Raw genomic sequence first — 19,594 nt, 5'->3', positions numbered from 1 at the left:
TCCTATTTCTTCTTGATTCAGTTTTGGGAAGTTGTAAGAGATTAAGAATTTATCCATTTCTTCTAGGTTGCCCAGTTTGTTGGCATATAGTTTTTGTATGGTATTCTCTTTTGTTTTTCTGTGGTAACTGTTGTAACTTCTCTTGATCATGTGATTTTTTTTATTTCTCATTTTGTTAGCTTGGTGTATCACATTGGTTGTAATTTCTTCTCTTTCATTTCTAATTTGTTTGAGCCTTCTCTTTTTCTTAGTGAGTCTGACTAAGGGTTTGTCAATTTTGTTTATCTTCTCAAAGAACCAGCTCTTAGTTTCATTGATTCTTTTTATTGTTTTTTTGGTTTCTGTTTCATTTATTTCTGCTCTAATTTTTATTATTTTCCTCCTTCTGCTGACTTTGGGCTTTGTTCTTCTTTTTCTAGTTCTGTTAGGTGTAGTTTAAGATTACTTATTTGGGATTTTTCTTGTTTCTTGAGGTAGTGAGGTGGGCCTGTATTGCTGTGAATTTCCCTCTTAGGACCACTTTTGCTACACCCATTTGTCTCCAGATATTTTTTTGATTTCTGCATTGATCCATTGGCTTTTCAGTAGCATGTTGTTTGGTCTCCACATATTTGTGACTTTCCCAGCTTTTTTCTTATTGTTTATTTCCAGTTTCTTAGTGTTATGGTCAGAAAAGATGCTTGACATGATTTCAGTCTTCTTAAATTTATTGAGACTTGCCTTGTTTCCCAGCATATGGGTTTTTTTGGAGAATTTTCCATGTACACCTGAGAAGAATGTGTATTCTGCTGTTTTGGTATGGAGTGTTCTATATATATCTAAGTCCATCTGGTCTAGTTTTTCATCTAATTCCACCATTTCCTTCTTTACTTTTTGTCTGGATGATCTATCTATTGATGTAAGTAGGGTGTTGAGGTCCCCTACTATTACTGTGTTGCTGTTAATTTCTCCTTTTAGGTCTGTTAACAGTTGCTTTATATACTTTGGTGCTCCTGTGTTAGGTGCATAGATATTCACAAGTGTTATGTCCTCTTGGTGAAATGTCCTTTTATCATTACATACTGCCTCTCTTTGTCTCTCATTGTCTTTTTTATCTTGAAGTCTGCTTTGTCTGATGTAAGTATGGCAAAACCTGCTGTCTTTTGTTTGCCATTAGCTTGGAGTATTGTCTTCCATCCCTTCATTCTGAGTCTGTGTTTGTCTTTAAAGCTGAGATGTGTTTCCTGGAGGCAGCATATTGTTGGGTCTTGTTTTTTAATCCATTCAGCCACTCTGTGTGTTTTGATTGGAGAATTCAATGAATTTACATTTAAGGTGATTATTGATGTATGAGGGCTTAATGCTGCCATTTGTCTCTTGTTTTCCAGTTGTTCTATGTTTCCCTTATTTCTCCTCCCGTGTGTTTCTGACAACCATTTCAGTTTGTTGACTTTCCATGAAGGTTTTCTCAGTTTTCTCTTCATTTATCATTTGTGTCTCTGTTCTGAATTTTTATTTAGTGGTTACCGTGAGGTTTGTATAAAAGATCTCATAGATGAGACAGTCGCTTTTCGGGTAGCCTCTTAACTCCTTAGCTTAAGCAGTTTCTGTCCCTTTCCTGTTCCTTATCTAAACATTGTTGTCATTACTTATTCTGTTTTGTGTTGTGAGTTGTGATTAAAATGAGGTGTTTATAGTTATTTCTGATGCTTTCCTTCCCTTTATCTTTAATGTTATAATTATTTGCTAACCTGTTTTTATAGCTACAGTTTTCTGATTTTGGCTGTCTGTCTCCTTGCTCAAGGCTTTGTAAACCTTTTCTTTTTTGTTTCAGTTATGAGGGCCTTCTTTTTTTTTTGTCCTTTTTCTCCCCAAGGCCTCCCCAGTACGTATTATATATTCTAGTTGTAGTTCCTTCTGGCTCTGCTATATGGGATGCCGCCTCAGCATTGTCTGATGACCAGTGTCATGTCTGCACCCAGGATCCAAACCGGCAAAACCCTGGGCCACTGAAGTGGAGCTTAACCATTTGGCCACGGGGCCGACCCCAAGGGCCATCTTGATCATTTCTTTGGGAGGTCTTGTGGTGATGAACTCCCTTAGCTCTTGTTTTTCTGGGCAAGTTTTTATTTCTCCATCTGAAGGATAGTTTTGCTGGATAGAATATTCTTGGTTGAAAGTTTTTGTCTTTCATTATTTTGAATATATCATTCCATTCTCTCCTAGCCTGTAAGGTTTCTGCCAAAAGCCTGAGAGGGGTTCCTTTGTATGTTAGCTTTCTTCTGCCTTTCTGCTTTTAGTATTTTTTCTTTGTCCTTCATTTTTGCTAGCTTTACTAATATATGCCTTAGAGAAAGTCTTTTTGTATCGATGTAATTAGGAGTTCTATTGGCTTCATTTACTTGTAATTATACAGTTCCTTCCCTGGGTTTGGGACGTTTTCAACTAATATTTCTTTGAACAAGCTCTCTGCTCCTTTCTCCCCTTCTTCTCCCTCTGGAGTACCTGTAATTCTTACGTTGCATTTCCTAATTGAGTCAGATATTTCTTGGAGAATTTCTTCATTTCTTTTTAGTCTTAGTTCTCCCTCCTCCTTCCACCTGAAGTGTTTCTGTATTTCTGTACTCTAAATTACTAATTCTCTCCTCCATAACATCAAGTCTATTTTTTAAGGATTCTAGATAGCTTTTATCTCATTTATTGTGTTCTTCATCTCCTGCATTTCTGTTTGGGTTGTTTTTAGTTTCAATCTCTCTTGTGAAGAATTCCTTCTGATTAATTTTATTACTGAGTTCATTGCACGGTGTTTTCTTGTAACTCGTTGAGTTTCTTTATGACAACTATTTTGAATTCTCTGTCATTTAGATTGTAGGTTTCTGTGTCTTCAGGATTGGTTTCTAATTTTCTGTCTGCTCTGGAGTGTTAATGTACTTCATGGTATTTGATGGAGTAGGGGTGCAGGAGTTGTGTTCTCTGAACCTGCTGCGTCTGCGGGAAGTTGGACTGATAGGGCTCTCTGCATTTGCCCAGTGGGTGCCGCTGCTTCACACACGCAGGTGCTCTGGTGCTGGCTTGCTGCCCTGGCCTACCAGCTGAGCTGGTACACTGGGGGTGGGAGGTGCTTTGTATCGCACACATGATGTTGTATGATCCTGCTCCACACTCACTGCAGCCTGCCCAGGCTATTTGGCTTGGTGGGGGCACCCACATGGTGTGTGAGCACCTCTGTGTGGGGCGTCCCCTCAGATGGCTACCTGTTTCCCCATCTCCTCTCAGAGTTGTGTGCTGGCTGCTGTGTGAGTTCCTGCACCCTAGATCACTGCCACTGGGGAGGGGAGGAGATCCGCTTACCTCCTTCCACTGCTTCCCAGGGATCCAGTCCCCCCACTTTCAGACGTATAGCTGTGTGGGTATCTCAAATGTCCTGTTGCGATCTGTGGATGTCCTCTGATGGCTAATGAATGTCCTTTTCGTTGTATCTTAGCAGGGAGAGATTAAGGGAACAGCTCGCTCTGTGGTGATGGCTGACATCACCCTCTGCAGCATTTAGTTTTAAATGTGCAGTACTGTGTCCCAGGGACCCGGTCAAGCTGGTCAAGTTCTGAAAAGAAACAGTTCTGGAATCATACCTTCAGTCATCTGTGTAGCACCCATCACATTAATACACTGAATTTTGGCCTCTGCCATCCTTGGATGATCAGAAGATGTGGCTTCCACCTCCCAGCCTTAGCTTTGCAAGCATATCAAGAACACCTGTGTCCCTGCTTTTGCTCACTTGCTAGAGGAGCTGAAGTCAGGGCAGTGTCTAGCTTGTTCTAGCAGCCAGATTGGCTGTCTCTCAGTGCCTTTCTCTCTGATTGTGAAGGAAGAACTGGAACAGAAAATACCAGCAGAGGTAGCTGAGGTCAGGGGACTCTGTCAGATGGCTTGCCCACCAATGGCAAAACAGTTCTGATTGACAGGCAGATGGAAAGGAGGTGAGAGATAAAGCAGCGTGGAGCAAAAGGTGCCAGTGCTTAAGGGCAGGAGACTGGTCCTGTCGATGATTGGTACAAAGGGATGGGCACATTGGCTTGGTGGTTAGGACTTGAAAATCCACCCTCATTCTGCGTGGTGGTCTGGGGAGAACACTGTGAGGGTAGCAGAAGGACAATGAGTGTTCATCAGTTGTTGGGGGAGAACCTGCTGCAACCATGAGCTTCCTGTTGTGTCTGGAGTAGTGCTGAGTGTAGGAGAGACTTCTAGGAGAAGGACTATGGCAGGCAGGGAAGATAAGGTGCATGTTGTGGCTGACTCCTGACCAGCCTAGGCAGTGGTGCTCCTGTTGCACTTCTACTGAACATGAAAGGCAAGTGGTGGAGTTTATGCCGGAGATGCACAGTCTTAGAGTTGGCACTCTGATTTGCCTCAGTCGAGCTGACTGGTGTGTGCAGACGCACGTCCTACATAGGCTGTTGCACTGGGTGCAGGCAGAGTGCCAGCCAGCTTGCTGTGCCAGTTTGTGAAATACCATTGGCTTTTTCTGGGCCGCGATTCTGTCTCTTGTTGCTTTCTCCTGTCACTCTGTAGTTGAGCGAGTGTAGGATTTCCACTCTGGAACTTTGAGTGGAACTTTGCTCAGTAAACAAGAATAAAAATGGTGGCTTCTCTGGTGTGGTACACATGTTTTTCTTCATCAGACTTAGAAATTGTTCCACGTTTTCTGTACTGAGTTGTGCTCTACCAGAAGTTGCTGGTAGTACCTGGGTCTTCCAGGACCTGCCATAGCAGAGGTGGTCATTGCACTCAGTCTCATTGAAAAAGCCAGGTTTATGCCTTGGAGGAGGGGTCCACACCAGGCACCCACTCACTTGGTCACTGAGGAAGCACTTTGTTGGCTTCTCATGGTTCTTGTGCTTTGAGCTGCGTCTTGAATGGTGCTCTTAAGTGTGAGAGGCCCCCCACTCCCCACCCCTACCCCCTTCCAGTCTTCAGCTCTGCTCCTCTGCACTTTGGCGCCTCTTGCTGTTTCCTTAGTAATAGTACTCAACACGATTGCTCAGCTTTTCACAGATGCCAGCAGAAGTCTTTGTTGCTGATTACTCAGCTGTGACCACTTCCGGGGGCGGGGGTGGGGGTGGGGTGGGGGGTGGGGGTGAGTTTGTGGGCAGACTAAAGGGCCAGGGCCAGGCTGAATTCTGACTCTGAGTCAGCAGCCCAAGTGAGGAATTTCCTGGTGTGCATCCGTCTGCACAGCATCTCCAGAGGTGCTTGTTCATCATTTGGGAGCCCCATAGTGACGCTAAAGCTCCACACACAGCTTTGGTGTTTGTGGAGCGCTCTTGTGCACCTTGTCAAGTGTGCCTTGTCTGCTTTTACACATGAAGGTCTAAGGGCCTGAGAGGTTGCAGCTGTCCAAAGTCACACAGCAAGTAAGCCCACCACATTGGTTTTTGGGGGCATTGAGCTGGGGACTGCTCCCCTGCTGATAGGCCTCTGTCTTACAGCATGGAGGCCTTTTCATAGCACCTCCCCATCTCTATGTCACTCACCTAAAAATAGAATGAGTAAAAGTATAATGCTGTGCAGAATACTGCCGTTTTTATCTAAGTTGCATGCTGCCCATACCTAATATAAAGGAAATGTTTTTCAGAATCTGGAAGTAGTCACTTTGGGGTATTTTCCAAATCTAATTAGATTGAAATGCAAAATATCCTTCTGTTCCACGTATTCCTAACCCTGGCTGCATGTTCGAATCACCCAAGCAGCTTTAAGAGCCAACAAAACAGGAAAACAGAGCCCAGCCCCATCCCATCCAGTCAAGTCTGATTCTGGGCTGTGGGCACATGGATGAGTTAGGCCAGACAGTGCCATGTGTCGGGGCGCCTGTCCCATCACTGTGCAGCTGGGCTGAGGCGCCAAGGGCAGCAGCAATGTTAATGACCTAGAGCAATGAAGATTCAGCACAAAAATACTTAGACATCCCTGTGTATTATTTGAGGCTAAGAGATGTCAATGCTGCTTAATAATGCTGCTTCCACAGGTTACATTGTTCACTCCATCCCATTTTTCTGCTTTTAAGGTCAGGTTCTAAGTACTGTGGAGCCATGATCTGTTAAGTGGAGTCCTAATGTGCTTTCCCCTCATTTTAGGGACGGCCGTGTCTTGGGTGTGTTGGAGGTGTCCCGCTCCATTGGGGATGGGCAGTACAAGCGCTGTGGGGTCACTTCTGTGCCAGATATCAGGCGCTGCCAGCTGACCCCCAATGACAGGTAAAATGACCCTACCACAGGCACAGATGTGCACACAGACGGTTGTTTCTCTTCCTGACTTCTTCCAATTTCTATAACGCACCTGGGGTGGGGGTGGGCAGCCATGTCTCAGGCACGGTGCTAGGCCCTGGAGGTGCAGAGAGAAAGACAATTTGCTCTAGTGGGGTTCATAGTCTGGAAGGGGAGCATACATGAATGGGTGGTTCCGATCCAGGGCGTCTTGGGAGTGTGGGGTGCTCTGGGATACTCTGGCAGTGGGGGAAGAGGGGATGTTCTTGCTGGAGATAGGCAGAGGGCTTTCTGGCAGAGGGGACACACACAAAGGCGTTAAAGTAGAACAGTGTGAAAGTGGCCAGGCAGACCCCAGTAAAGGGAATGATGGAAGGATGATGGCAGGGTCCTTCAGGGACAGATTGTGAAGGGCCCTGAGTTCATGCTGAGGCCTTTGAATTCTAGCCTGTAATTGGTGGAGAACCGTGGGAGGTTTTTAAGTGGAGCTGAGCTGTGTTCGGACAGAGCCTGCCCATTTACTTGTCCGCCTCCCATTCTAAGCGGCCTGAACAGACCAGGCACCACGCTAGGTGACAGGAAGCCCTCAGCAAGGAATTGTGGAAGCTTGAAGTAAGACGGAGCTGGGAGGCCCTACAGGAGCTGAGGCCGTGGCCCTGGCTTGAGGGGGAGGGCTGATGCGAGGCAGCAGGGGGGAGGAGAGAGAAGAGCTCAGAGCTCAGAACAGTGGGATTCACAGGACTGAACTGACGAGGGAGGTGAGATGCTCACTCGCCACACTGGAGTTGGCAGTGCTCTTCCAGGCCCTGCTGCCAGCGCCGCCGACAAGGGGCCTTACTGCGGCCCTGCCTGCCCAGCCTGGCCGCCTCTCCATGCCTGCCTGCAGTGGGCCATGTCTGGCCTGCCTTGGGTCGGGGGACATTTCCACCAGCCTCCTCTGGCTTTCTCAGTGTGGCCTCAGGACAGTCTCGTCTGCTCTCACACTGGACCTGGCCCCCTGTTCTATGTGCTGGTGTAGTGTTGCGTTTGCATGATCAGTTACGCAGGGTCTGTCACCTCACTGGAAAGGCAGGAACCTGCCTGGACTTGGTGGGTCCCAAGCACAGACCGTGTGCTCAGTAAGTACTTGTTGAATGAATGCCCAGTCATAAAACGAAAATCATGACCTGAGTATTCCACTGAGAAAAGAAAGGTAGTTCCCTTCAGGCTGCGGAGAACGTTCCTCCAGGCTGGGAGAACCAGAGCTGTCCCATGGAACCCATCACAGTTCACGAAGACTTGCCTGGGGAAGTTGGGAGGAGGAGGATTGTGAAGGGAGGTAGATAACCCTGTTTGCAGACAGTGAGGGTGGTCGGTGGTCCTCCCTGGGCTCTGGGGCTCACACATACTCTCATGTGGGTAGAGAGTGCTCAAGGACATGCCATCGAGGGTCGGCTGTCAGCTCTCTGTCCTTGGGAAATGGCTTGAGGCAGATGGTGATAGAAATCTGGTGTGTGTTCACCCGAACACCCGACGTTGTTATTCGGTGGTTTCCTCGAGCTTGTCTGAGAAGTGCAGCACAGCACCCGGTGTCGGGGTTAATCCGTGATTGTTGGTGAACACAAGGGCAGTCCCGATCTTGCTGTGTGCCGTCCCACCTACAAATATGTCTAAGGACTTTTAACCTTTATCTCATAGCACTTGTTGGTTTTAAAAAATTCTCAGCCTTTGAGCAGTTGGACAGTATTTATTTTACCTCCGTTGCCAGCCCATTTTATGAAGTTTGGTAAAACCCACGTATATTTCTTCGCTATATTTAGGTTCATTTTGCTGGCCTGTGACGGCCTCTTCAAGGTCTTTACCCCAGAAGAAGCTGTGAACTTCATCCTGTCCTGCCTTGAGGTAAGGAATCTCCTGGGGAGTGCCAGTTCCAGCTGCACCTTAGGTTTTAGAGAACTGGAGTCCTGAGACCCTGCTCCTCCCGTGTCGCCTGTTGTTGGGGGGCAGTCCCTGCGCACTCTCTCAGTGTCAGCTCCGTCCAGGGACTCGCCAGTCAGTTTGTCCTGCCTGCCCTGATGGAGACTGGGGAGCAGTCCTTCCTTGAGGTGGTGGTGCCTCAGGAGAGTGGCGGGGTGCAGGGTCCCCCTGTTCAGCAGTCACCCTTTCCTGCCTGGCAGGATGAGAAGATCCAGAGCCGGGAAGGGAAGCCTGCTGTCGATGCCCGCTACGAAGCGGCCTGCAACAGGCTGGCCAACAAGGCGGTGCAGCGGGGCTCAGCGGACAACGTCACCGTGATGGTGGTGCGGATAGGGCACTGAGGGCGCCGCGGGCCGGGAGCCTGGCATGGCAGTGACTTCAAAGGTTCATTGTGTGTGTGCACATTCTGTGTGTCTCGTGTACTCCTGTGGGACTCCCATGGTTGTAAATAAAGGTTTCTTTCTTTTTTTTTCTAGTCCTTTGAGTTATCTTGTTACGTTTTGAGCAGCTCTTGACCCTTCAGAGGTTAATTGTGTTTGCATTTGAATATGCTCTGGGTCTTTCCTTGTTAAGACCATTGTCAGCATCTAGTAATGACCCACCCTGCAGGCCGCTCCCGGGGCAGTGTTGTGTAGTTTACGGGCACCTTACCTGTGCCCTTTCACTCCCTGTGCCCTTTCACCCTTGCGATGACCTGGTTGGATAAGTGGCGTTTGACAGCGAGGAGCTCGAGGTGAGGATGGGCTAGACCAGCACCTGGGCTGTGGGAGCGCTGCGGCTTCTTTCAGTATTCTGGATGAAAGTAAGTCGACAGAACTTTCCGCAGCACCATCGTGGGCTGCCAGGAGTGCCAGCATGGAGGGAAAGGCTGGTCAGCCTGCCCAGGGGCCCTGTGTGCACGAGGTTATTGCTCTGCAGAGCAGCGTGCCCCTGCCAGGCTCTCCGAGAACAATGCTCGTCTCTGATTCCGCTGATAAAGATGCAGTCTGGCCGAAGGACTCTGGAGTGCTAGGTCTCGAATCTGGACCCCCCTGGGTGTGAAATGTGCGCTTCCAGGGCGTGAGCACTCAAGCTGCTCTTCAGCACCCCTTCTCAGACCCAGCTTCGAGTCTTGGGAGCGTGCCTGCGCTCACGTGGCTCTGTGTTGGGCTGAGGTTGGTCTTTGCATACCACTTCAGAGGGGACCCTTTCGATAAAGATGTTAAAAAATGCATGATCGGCCTACTCAGAAAAACAAACTTTAAAATGCTTTCCAGGCCCTTCTTTATAGTGAAACAGGCCATCAGTATTGCTGGGACTGCTTTCTAGTAAAGCAGCTCTTAGTCTGTTTTTGTAAATGCTAGCCTCAGGATGATGTAAGATTCTAAAAATTTGCCTTTGAAGCAGCTGTTTTGTAATGCTCCCTGGCCCCCGCCCAGCATGCGCACATGGGCTTATCACCCGTCAGCTCGGTCAGCGGAACTGGGGCCCCTGCTCCAAGTTCCTTGGGAGTGTTCAGAGCACACCCTGCCCGTGTTAGAGCCAGGTTCCAATTCTGCTGAGGACTGTGACATCAGACAGGGTGGCACCATTGAAGGAAAGAGTCTCAGCATCTCAGAATTGGGAAATCGAACAATTTATTCAATAAGCATCTTCCTATAGCAGACCAGGTGTCAGCCTGTGACTCACGTGTCCCTGCTTCCCAGAGGGCCACTGCTGCAGAGCTAGAGAGGTTTGGCACCGCGGCTTCCCTGGCAAGGCCTTCCCCCGCCACCTTCCTGGGGTCCTGGGGCCCCCACAGGCTGGAGGCCATCCTTCCACCTCTCCCCCCACAGTGCACACCCCACCATCCCAGCGAGCCTGGTCTAAATGAAGACGACGCTGTGCTTTAAGGTCTGCCCTTTGTTTTTATTGCAACTTTGTATAATCACATAACACAATTCTTAAGTACTTGCACCACTTCATAAAGTCAGTTATATATAAATATATTCTACCTGGCAATATTATACAATAAATACTTCATTAAATTGCTGTGTAACACACTTGAGAAAATGAAAGAGATCTGTGGCTTTTTCAAGGGTAAAAGAGAACTTCTCTAAAATATCTGTGCCCACTGGATGCAAAGTGAAATCCAGAAAAGGGTGTGGTCACGTCACCCCTTATCAAAGAGCGAGGGGAGGCAGGACAGGCCAGCCGGCGCTTCCTGGTAGGGCGGGTGCGAGTCCTACTGAGAACCGTGCCAGGCCTGCCAGAGTGCACAGATGGGTCGGCGTGTACCGTGCTTGAGGAGAGAGGTCTTTGACTCTGAGTCTGGGGATCAGTCACCTGCGCACCCTGAGGCCAGCTAGGTTAAGGTGACTGGCCAGTGCCCTCTTCTCTCCCAGGCCTGAACACACCCTTGTTAGAGCAGTTTGGCCCCCAGGACAACCTGTGGTTCCAGGTCCCGGTAGCCCGTTGTATGTAGGGACGGGTTGGGGTAACTTCCTCAGCAGGCAGTGGGGGCCCCTGCACCTTGGAAGAAACATGCTGCAGGCCAACACCCATGTCTCCTCACAGGAACACGTCCCCCTCCCCCACCCGGGTCCCATCACTGCTACTGCAGCATGGCGGACTTGGGACCCAGCCTTCCCAGGACCAGCTCGTTCTCGGCACTGTCTCCTCCACCTGTCCGAGCTCGGGGCCCCGTTTCCACCCCATTAGGGAAGATGCTTTGAATAACCCCTGAGCTGGTTGGACCAAGCTAGGCCATAGGTGGGCAGTGGGAGCTGTCAGCTCCTGGGAAGCCTTTGCTGTGTCTGTTCAGATGGGTGGGCAGGGCCTGGCCGTCTCTAATCTGCAAAGATGTTCTAGATCTTTCATCTGGTGGGTGGATCCCAGCACTGAGACCTCAACCGGGATGGGAAAAGGGAAGGATTTCCTGAGGAGGGGAAGAGCATAGCTCCTGTTTGGAAAGACCATCTGCGAGGTGAACTTGCAGGTCATCTTGCACACATTAGAAGTGACCACAGCTCCTCAAAGGCAGGCCCAGACTCTCACTGTCCCTTCATAAGCCCTTTCCAGCGTCCCTCTGGTTTCCAAGGTTGCTCTGCCAAGGAGCTACAATGAGAGTCTTGAGTCCTGTGGTCACTGCAGGCCAAGCAGCACCCTGAGGTCCCTGGGCAGGCCAAAGACACTTTTGGGGGAAGAGCAGGTGCGGACCAGAGGGCCCCAGGTGGAGAGGGGAGCTGTGGGAAGGCTGTTGCTCATGGTGGCCTCGCCATGCAGCTCGCTTTCCCTGGGAGGCCCTCCCCCTGCACACAGGGCACCTGGGCAGGCTGACCAGCCTTTCCCTCCAGGCTGGCACTCCTGGCAGCCCAAGAGAACGCTAAGAAAGATGGAAAAGGTAGGGCTCCGCCACAGCAAGGCAGTTGATGCTTTCTGGGCAAGGTGCCCAACCGGCCAGGAGGGGCCCGGTCTGCAGCCAGGGACAAAAGCAAGTGCTCCTGGGCACACTGAACCTCACTGGAAACATTTCCAGAATAACAGCCCAATGGGGCTTTTCCCCTTTTGAATGACAGCATCCTGAAGTCATCCGGGTCCCAGGACTGCCAGTTTCCATGTCACCTCCTGGGGCTGGCTGTTGTGGCCGTCTCTGGGCTGAACTGCGGTGGCCAGTGGGGGCAGTTGCAGGGGACTTCCTCCTGTGTGTGGCCTCTGCCACTCCGACACTGCCCAGAGATCATTTGGACCGTAGCCCTGTTTGCCCAGCAAGAGCAAGGGCCTGGGGTGGCCACTCACACGCCGAGGAGGATAGCGCTGAAGTGGGAGCCGCTGCGCACCGTGAGGGAGGAGCCGCTGGCGTTGTCCAGGAATACGGAGGTGTACTGGCCCGTCTACAGGGAGGGGCGCCCACCAGGAGTCAGCCTGGGGACTGCCAGCCTGCAGGGGCACCCCCACTCCACCTGCCCAAGGACGTGGAGCCAGGGCTTGGCTGGCCTTGCCCTCAAACCCAGTGCCTCTGACCCCTACTCTAGTGCTTTCTCTGCAGCTCCGTGGGCCCCCCCTGTGCCCAGGGGCTCACTGTGGTTCATGTGCATGGGAGCGAGCCCATGCTCAGGGCCAGAGAGTTCAAGAGTCAAACAGGCTTCTCTGCTGCATGCTGAGCTGGTGAGGGCCCCACAGTGGGGTGTGAGGGTGGCCCTGCCCCATAGACCTGGCCAGCGACCCATTTAGCAGAGCCTCGTGGGACTGGTACTCTGGGCTGGCTGCTCCAAATGTCCGTGCACCAGCAGGGTCACAGCCCCAGGGAACTCCCAGAAATGCAGAATCTGGGGACCCACACAACCTTCTGTATCTTTGGGGGAAGGTGACCTGGACATGGCCTGGCTCTGCCTGGATGCGACCCCAAACCTCTCCCAGGCCTGGAGTCTGAGGGCACTGCTGCCAGAGCTCCTGAGCATCCACCAGCACCCCTCCCTGCCCTGTCACCCAAAGGCCACGCCCAGGCGGTGCTCCCCATGCCTGAGCCTGCCCCACGCACCTGCAGATAGAGCACGCCATTTACCGAGATGGTGAAGAGCTCGCTGCTGCTCTCCAGGCCCACCACAGCCTCCAGGGAGCTGTAGCCAAAACAGAAAGAGGGTCAGCCCCCGCCCCCCGCCCCAGATCCCTCCACCTTTACACACAATGTGCTCACATTCACCCAGCAACCAACACCGGGCCAGCGAAAGTGCCGGTGGAACAGCTGTCTCGGCTGGGTCTTCTGGAGGAGGTGGTATCTGAACCGGCTCCCCAAGGGGAGTCAGGACAGTCTCCACAGGGCCAAGGTGAGCTGTGAGGGCCGGCCCGGCAGGCTGGCCGCGCCCAGGGGCAGCAGGTCCTAGCTTTGCTGGAAACGACGCGAGCGGAGGTGGTGGGATGGCGGCAGTGACGCTAGTAAGCAGTTCCGCCAATCGGTGGAGGACTTGCAAATCAGAACACGAGGTTTTGAATTTCATTCATTCATGCCTTATAGGACTATCGGGGAGCGTCTGCTCTGTGCCTGGGCTCTGTTCTGGGGGCTGGGGCTACCGAGGGAGCCGCCCCTGCCCGCGCGGACCAACTTGCAACGGGGAAGATGAACAGGGTCATGTGCGGGAAGGAGGTCCACAGGGAGGGGCCAGAGTGACTGGGGAGGGCCCTGCAGAGTGGTCACGAAAGGCCTCTCTGAGGAGGTGACGAGATGGAGTCAGTCCCCTGGGGCGGGAGGTCGGGGGGCGAGGCGGGCGAGGGCCAGGCTCCCAGGTCCTAGGAAGGGTTGTCGGGGAGTGTGCACAGGGGGCCGGGACGCGGGGGAGGCTGGAGGGAGGAGGCGGGTCTGGTGCCTGTTTCGGAAGCCCGGAGCTGCCTGCCTCCGCGGCGGCGCGGCCTCGGGCTGTCTCCTCTATCCACGCTCCCCTGCGCCCACTCACGCGTTCCGCTGGCACCGGGACTGGATGCAGATGAGCAGGCGCAGGCGGTCCCGGGGGCGCGGCGGCCCCCGCCTCGGCTGCTCCCCGAGCGCTGCGGGGAGGGGGGTGGTCATGGGGCGGCGGAGGCCGGGGCGGCGCGGGCGATCCCCCCTCCCGGGCGCCGGGCCTCACCCACGTGCAGCGTGGCGGCGAGCGCGTAGAAGCCGGCGACGGGCGCCGTATACTGGCCGCTGGTCAGGTTCAGGCCGGGGCCGCGGCGGAAGGCGCCCTCGGCGTCGGGCTGCGGGGCGCACGGACGGTCACGGGCCCGCCGCATCCTTGCTCCCCCCCGCCCCGCCCCGGCCGGCCGGGCCTCACCAGGTAGTAGACGTTGAGCTCGTGCAGCGCGCGCCGCTCCACCGACGCGTCCCGGCGCAGGCGGCAGTGGAAGGCGGCCTCGACGCGCGGCACCCGCGGGCCCGGGGCTAGGGGCGCGGCCAGCAGCGCCAGCACGTCCGCGGCCCCCGCCGCCGCCGCCTCCTCGTTCCCGCTGGTGGCGGCCGGGACCGCGGTGGGGCCGCGCGTGCAGGGTTCGGCCTCCGCGCGCTCGCGCTGCCGCACCGCGCCTGGCACAGAGTGAGCGGTGGCCGCGCGCCGGGACCACCCGCCCGCGCGTAGGTGTCCCGGACCCATTCCCCACACCCTGGCACTTCCAGAACGCTGGGGGGGGGGGGGGGGCCTCACCGATGGCCCCTGAACGCACTCCGGAATCCACGGGAGACCCCGTCTTGACCTGCGGGGCCTGCAGAAACTGCTTCCTGGCCCTGTGGCCGCTCCTGTTTCTTTTCACGCTTTGGCTACCGGGAAGCTCGGGGCAGACACACTCAGCGCTCTCTATCCTACGCACACTTCCCCCTTCACGCTGCTGCTTTTTCTCTGGTTACATTTTTTATTGTATCAGCGAATGCCAGCGTATAAGCCAGGCTTGATCATTTTTGGAAAGAGCTGGGTGTAAATAAATTATTGCAGCTACACGGGAAATAACATGGAGGTTCTCCCTCTGCTGAAGCTGGTGTATTTCAATGAACAGTAAGTTGTCGGGAAGGGGGACAAGCTCTCTCAATAGCTCTTCCTAATAAAATCAACTCTAGTAAAGAACGTGAGCCACCTCTTAGCAGCTGGCCACAGTGCAGGCTGCCCCCTGAGTGTGACAGCTTAGCTCCACTCCACTCTCTCCCTGTGCGCCCTCCAGCTCTGCTGCCCCAGCCGGGGCCGGACAGTGACTTGGGGGTGCCAGGCTGGGCTCCACCCTGTGCTGCCCCCATACACTATCGTCCGTGCCCCACTGGGGACAGGTGCCCTCCCATGGGGCTCTCTGCCCAGCAGCTGAGATCTGTCAGGGGAGGAGGTGGGGGCAGGGGTGATGGAGGGGAGGAAGTTGGCGTCTGCAGTCAGGGGGCCTGTGTACCTAGGGGAGCCTCAGATCTCCCCCGTGTCACCATGAGGGTCAGAGAAGCACTTTGCAAGCTTAAGGCCCTGACTTCCCCCTGACACTCTCCACTTTCGGGGTGTAGGTTCCGGGCTGCTGGCCTTCGCTGGGCTCACCTGATGTCCAGGTGGGGCATGGGTGCTGGTCCCCGAGCAGCTACTGAACATGGAGTGGCCAAGCCCACCTTCCTCTGTGGAGCCCCCTCCTGGCCACACTCCAACCCCCAGCTGCTGACCCTCAGCCCACCCAGGCCAGCTGGGCGGCCCCTGAGCCCGGCACAGAACAGGGGCCCCCCTGGGTGCTGGCCCACGTGCTGAGGTCTAGCTATCTCGGCTCCTCCAGGATGCCTCCCCTGGCCCCACTCGCACCAGGTAGGGGCTGTGCCCGCGTGGGTGTCCCCCTACCTTTCAGCAGCCGCTGGAACTCCTTCAGCAGTACTTCTGGTGGGATGACGGGGCCTGGGGGGCCCTGGGGGCCGGGGGGACCAGGGGGCCCTGGCAGGCCGAGCTGAAAGGGAACCTCAGCAGTGAGGACATCTGAACTGGCAGGCTGGGAGCTGCCACAAAGAGGCAGGCAGGAGGGGCCCCCGCAGTGACCTCCAAGGTGGAGGTCAGCCTCAGACTCCCCGAGAAGGCAGTGAGGGTCCACGTTTTGAAAGCTGCCAGGCCTTGAGTGTGAGGACTGGATTGTGCTGGAGGCAGGGGCTGGTGGCTGGCCAGGGGTGGGGTGGGGTGGGGTGGCCCCCAGGGCTGGGCTGAGGGAGGGCAGGGTAGCCAGTGGGGAGGCAGAGGGGGAAAGGAGGGAAAGGAGGTGGGAAGGACACTCCAGGCCACTTTCTCGTCTCAGGGTCTGTTACTGCACCAGTCGGCCAAACATCAGTGAGTCCCCACTGTGCCTGGCCCAGCAGCAGGGCCTGGGACTTCAAGGAGCCCACCCTGGGCAGGGCTGGGACCCAACACGGGAGCAAGGAAGTCCCTGCAGGGAGGAGCATGGCGAACCCCCCAGTTCAGTTTGGGGCGGGGCCAGGTGGCTCAGAGGGGCAAGGGTGATGGGCCAGGCCAGGCCATGGGGACAGCCCAGCCGCCCACCTGCCTCAGGCTCAGAACCTGGCACTGCATCGTTGGGGCAGATCTGGGGCAGCGTGAGGTTGGTCCTCTGGGTGGATGGAGAAACCTAAACCCAGTATGGGCAGTACACCTCTGCCCCAGAGCTCCCCACCCCAGGGGACATGGCCCTCTTTGGGGCTCAAGGCAAGAGTCAGACGTCGGAACCAGGCGCCAGGTCCGAGGCTGAATGAGAAGGGGAACCAGCACTGCCAGGATCCCCATGCCCCCCACCCACTGGGAACCAGACTGTGTGTCACTCCCACCCGCCTGCAGGCCCCTCCAGCTTGGTCCCTGACTGCCCTCCCAGGCTAGCCCAGGCCTCCCTCACCAGGTGCAGAGGGAAGAGGAAGGGGGTAGCCCATCAGGCTGCCTGGCATTCAAGGGGTGCAGGGTAAGTGGTCAGATCAGGCCCCAAACTCAGGGTCACCTGGGCCCCAGCTTGGCACGTTCTGTGCTCTCTGGCCCCAGGCCGAGGGGGAGGGGCTGTGTTTGTTGGAAACGCTCAGGGTGTGCAGTGGGGGCTCGCGAGAGGTGCAGGGGGTGATGGCGGTGGGCTAGGGGTTCACGGAAGACTCGCAGGTGGAGGCCCCCCTCGCACCCCTCCCCTGGGACACACACACACACACACACACACTGGCTGCCGCTTTCCTGCTCACCTTCAGCTTCTTGGCCTTGCCTCTGCTCACACTCTTGCTGTTGACACCCTTGTCACTCTGCCTGACGAAGAGCATCCAGGCATCATGGGGGTCGATGCTGCGCGCTCGCTCGGTGCTGGGCTCCTGGAATACAGGTGGCCCTCAGGCTGGTTCGCCTCCCTTAGTTGACACCCACCAAACACACAGCATGTGACCATGTAGAACTGGCCTTCAGCACCCTCCGGCCCCGTCCTTGTCAACAGTGGTGCCCTCAAAGACAGCACAGCCCCTGGCCCCCGACCCCTTCCTCTTAGCACATGGAGGATGATCCCTGGGGAACAGGAGAAGAGGACCCCAGACGTGGGTGGAGGAAGATGGGTTGCAGAGCTCCATAGCGGGCGGGAAGCCTGGCACTGCTGGGCCACCAGGCCTCTCCCAGCCTCCTCCGTAGGAGCTGCAGTGATCACAGCTTCCTGGGAGAGTCACCAGGGGGATGGGACCACTGGCACCCCCAGGTGCTCAGGAGGTAACTGTGAATATGGGGACCCCAGCTACCAGCGGGCCCCCTTGTCCAACCCCTACGGTCTGAAGTTCCAGGGAGGCCAACATCAGCCCTCAGGGCTGCCTGGCTTAAAGTCCAGGGTGGTTAGGGGGACTGAGTGGGCCAGCACTGAGATGTCAAGGCCCCTGCATGGAGCGTGAGCCACTCATCTTCCTCAGGCCTTCCAAGATGCTCGACCCTTGCAAGGACAGTGACTCTTCCAGAAGTATCCATTCCCCGGCATGCTGCATTCTGACCAGTCCTGACAATGAGGAAAGTTCCAGGAGGGTCCTTCCAGGGAGAGGCCTTCAGCCCTTTGGGCAGAGGGCCTGGGACAGTCTGGGCTCCAGGCAAGGATGCCAGCTGGCAAGGAAACTGGCTCAAGAGTCCTTAGATGAGGTCATGGGCGCCAAGTCTGGTGGCTGATGGGGGGACCCTGGGGTTCTGGTGCTGGCTAGGCTGTCATCAGAGACAGACCCAGTGGTCTCTGGGCCACTCTGCAGACACCCGGGGCCTTCCTTTGGGAGTCAGTGTGCTGTGGGGGGCAGATGGGGACTTCTTGGTCAGAGGAACCTGAGGTGGACAGAGAAGGGCCTCAGAGTGCCCGGGGCTTCCCCATGCCTAGCTGGGTGGTGGACCCCACGAGGTGCTGCCCCGCCAGCTGCTCTCCACGGACACCTGTGACCCCACCTCACAGGCTCATGCCGCCCTCGGTGGAAACCCACGGCAGGACTCCACACGGGCCGGGTGGGCGTGCCGAGCTGGCTGCCCCCTCAGCTGGACCAGCAGCCTCTGGATGCACTCAGACCCCAGTTTGGTCTGGGGGAGCAGAAACAAGAGGAACCACATGGTCTGGAGCCCATGGAAACGAGCCTGTGGCAGTGTGGGTGGGTGGCAGGCAGCCACCCTGGCTCACGGAGGTCTCCAGCCTCGAGGGAGTCTCAGAAAGGAGCCAGAGCCTCTGGTGCCACCTTGAACCCCAAAGAGGGTCCACAGCCAGAACCCCGCCTGGAGGCTCCTGCTTCCTGGAGACTGTACTGGACATCTGACAGCCGTACCTGCCCCCCAGGGATGGTGGCCCACTGTCTGGGGGGAGTTTGCCTTCAGTCCATGGGAAGTGGCTGAGGGTGGTGGGGACAGAGGGCTTTGGGGAGGCTCCTCCCAGGGAGCCCGCAGGGCTGGCTGCCACCTCCGCCCACCTTATGAAGGCGTCCTTGGCCATCCTGGTTCCAAGTGAGATGCTGAGAGCAGAGGCCGGGTCCTGAGGCCCCAGCGACTCTCTGCCCTTGGGCATCTTCAGAGTAAAAGAAACCCAACCACCCACCCAGTCTGAAAGGCCCCGCCCACACTGAGGACTCCGGAGCCCCGCAGTCCCCAGCCCCCCCAACCTTACCACCCTCTGCACCATCCTGGAAAGGAAGGAAGGAGCCGGGCAGAGCTAAAGATCGCCCCTCCACACCTGAAGTCACACGGCCTTGAGGGGTCCTGCATCGCCCCTCCACTTCCTTCCCCTAGACGGGCAAGGAGGCATTTTTTTGTTTTTCAGAGGGATTTGCCCCAAGTAGATTGGGGGGGAGAGGTCAGTAATTTGCTCACACTTTTACAAATACCTCCTTCCCAATTTCACGAGAATCAAGTTATTTTCATTTTACATATTCCCCAACTTCCTTCTGTCCCCAAAGAAAAGACATTTTCCCCTGGCCCGGTAGAATTTTGCTTCGATGCCAAAGAAAACCACCAAAAGTCAAGGTCAAGGCTGGCCTTTACAGCGCCCGGCGGTGCAGGCGGCGGCGTGCAGACCTCCCGGGTGTCCCTGGAGCCCCGCGAGCAAAGCGGTTTTAGCCCCACTTTAGAAAGGACGCCAAGTCAGCGTAGGTCCCTGTCCGCGGCGCCGCGCTTGCCCCGCGCCCGGTGCGCCCTGGGCCTCGGGGACGGGCGGGCTCCGGCGGGAGCAGAGCCCGGGGGTCCCCGGGGCGCGGTCAGGCGGGAGCGGCGTCTTACCGGCGGGCGGGCGGCCGGCCCCGCGCGGCTCTCCCCGGGGCCCGCGGGCAGCTCGTTCCCGGGCGGCGGCTCCTCGCGGGCGCGGCTCCCCGCGGGCGCGCCGGGCTCCGGGGAGCCGAGGCCAGCGGCGGTGGCGGCCAGTAGGCCCGCGTAGACGAGCAGCAGGCGGGCTCCGGCGGGGCGGCGGGCGGGGGCCATGCGGGCGGCGGGTCCCTCTGGGCTGCGAGCGCGGCGTCTCGG

At 55.7% G+C, this 19,594-nt stretch overlaps 2 protein-coding genes across 5 annotated transcripts in view; one reads left to right on the top strand and one right to left on the bottom strand.

The window, feature by feature from the left end:
• Window positions 1-8,670, top strand: part of ILKAP (ILK associated serine/threonine phosphatase) — a 32,567-nt gene extending 23,897 nt beyond the window's left edge. For all 3 annotated transcript variants that reach the window (XM_001500361.7, XM_023642701.2, XM_023642702.2), the window contains 3 exons: window positions 6,111-6,230; window positions 8,039-8,120; window positions 8,396-8,670. In XM_001500361.7, the coding sequence (XP_001500411.3) occupies window positions 6,111-6,230; window positions 8,039-8,120; window positions 8,396-8,536 (343 nt within the window). In that variant the 3' untranslated portion in view covers window positions 8,537-8,670. The remainder of the gene's footprint in view (window positions 1-6,110; window positions 6,231-8,038; window positions 8,121-8,395) is intronic.
• Window positions 8,671-10,061: 1,391 nt separating this feature from the next.
• Window positions 10,062-19,594, bottom strand: ERFE (erythroferrone). 2 transcript variants are annotated; one of them, XR_011439586.1, is made up of 8 exons: window positions 19,355-19,594; window positions 16,834-16,956; window positions 15,476-15,578; window positions 13,961-14,208; window positions 13,775-13,883; window positions 12,850-13,694; window positions 12,694-12,772; window positions 10,062-12,046 (listed from the first exon to the last, which is right to left on the bottom strand). XR_011439586.1 is itself a non-coding variant. In XM_023642703.2 (8 exons), the coding sequence occupies exons 1-8, from the start codon at window positions 19,550-19,552 to the stop codon at window positions 11,948-11,950; spliced, it is 1,050 nt and encodes a 349-aa protein (XP_023498471.1). In that variant the 5' UTR covers window positions 19,553-19,594; the 3' UTR covers window positions 10,062-11,947. The 2 variants fall into 2 exon arrangements, 1 of the variants encoding a protein (XP_023498471.1); XM_023642703.2 differs by having other exon boundaries at window positions 13,604-13,694.

Source organism: Equus caballus, chromosome 6, assembly GCF_041296265.1.
Source record: "Equus caballus isolate H_3958 breed thoroughbred chromosome 6, TB-T2T, whole genome shotgun sequence".
NCBI classification, from domain to species: Eukaryota; Metazoa; Chordata; class Mammalia; order Perissodactyla; family Equidae; genus Equus; species Equus caballus.
The sequence above is the reverse complement of the archived record's forward strand: the minus strand, read 5'-3'. Positions and strand labels throughout refer to the sequence as shown.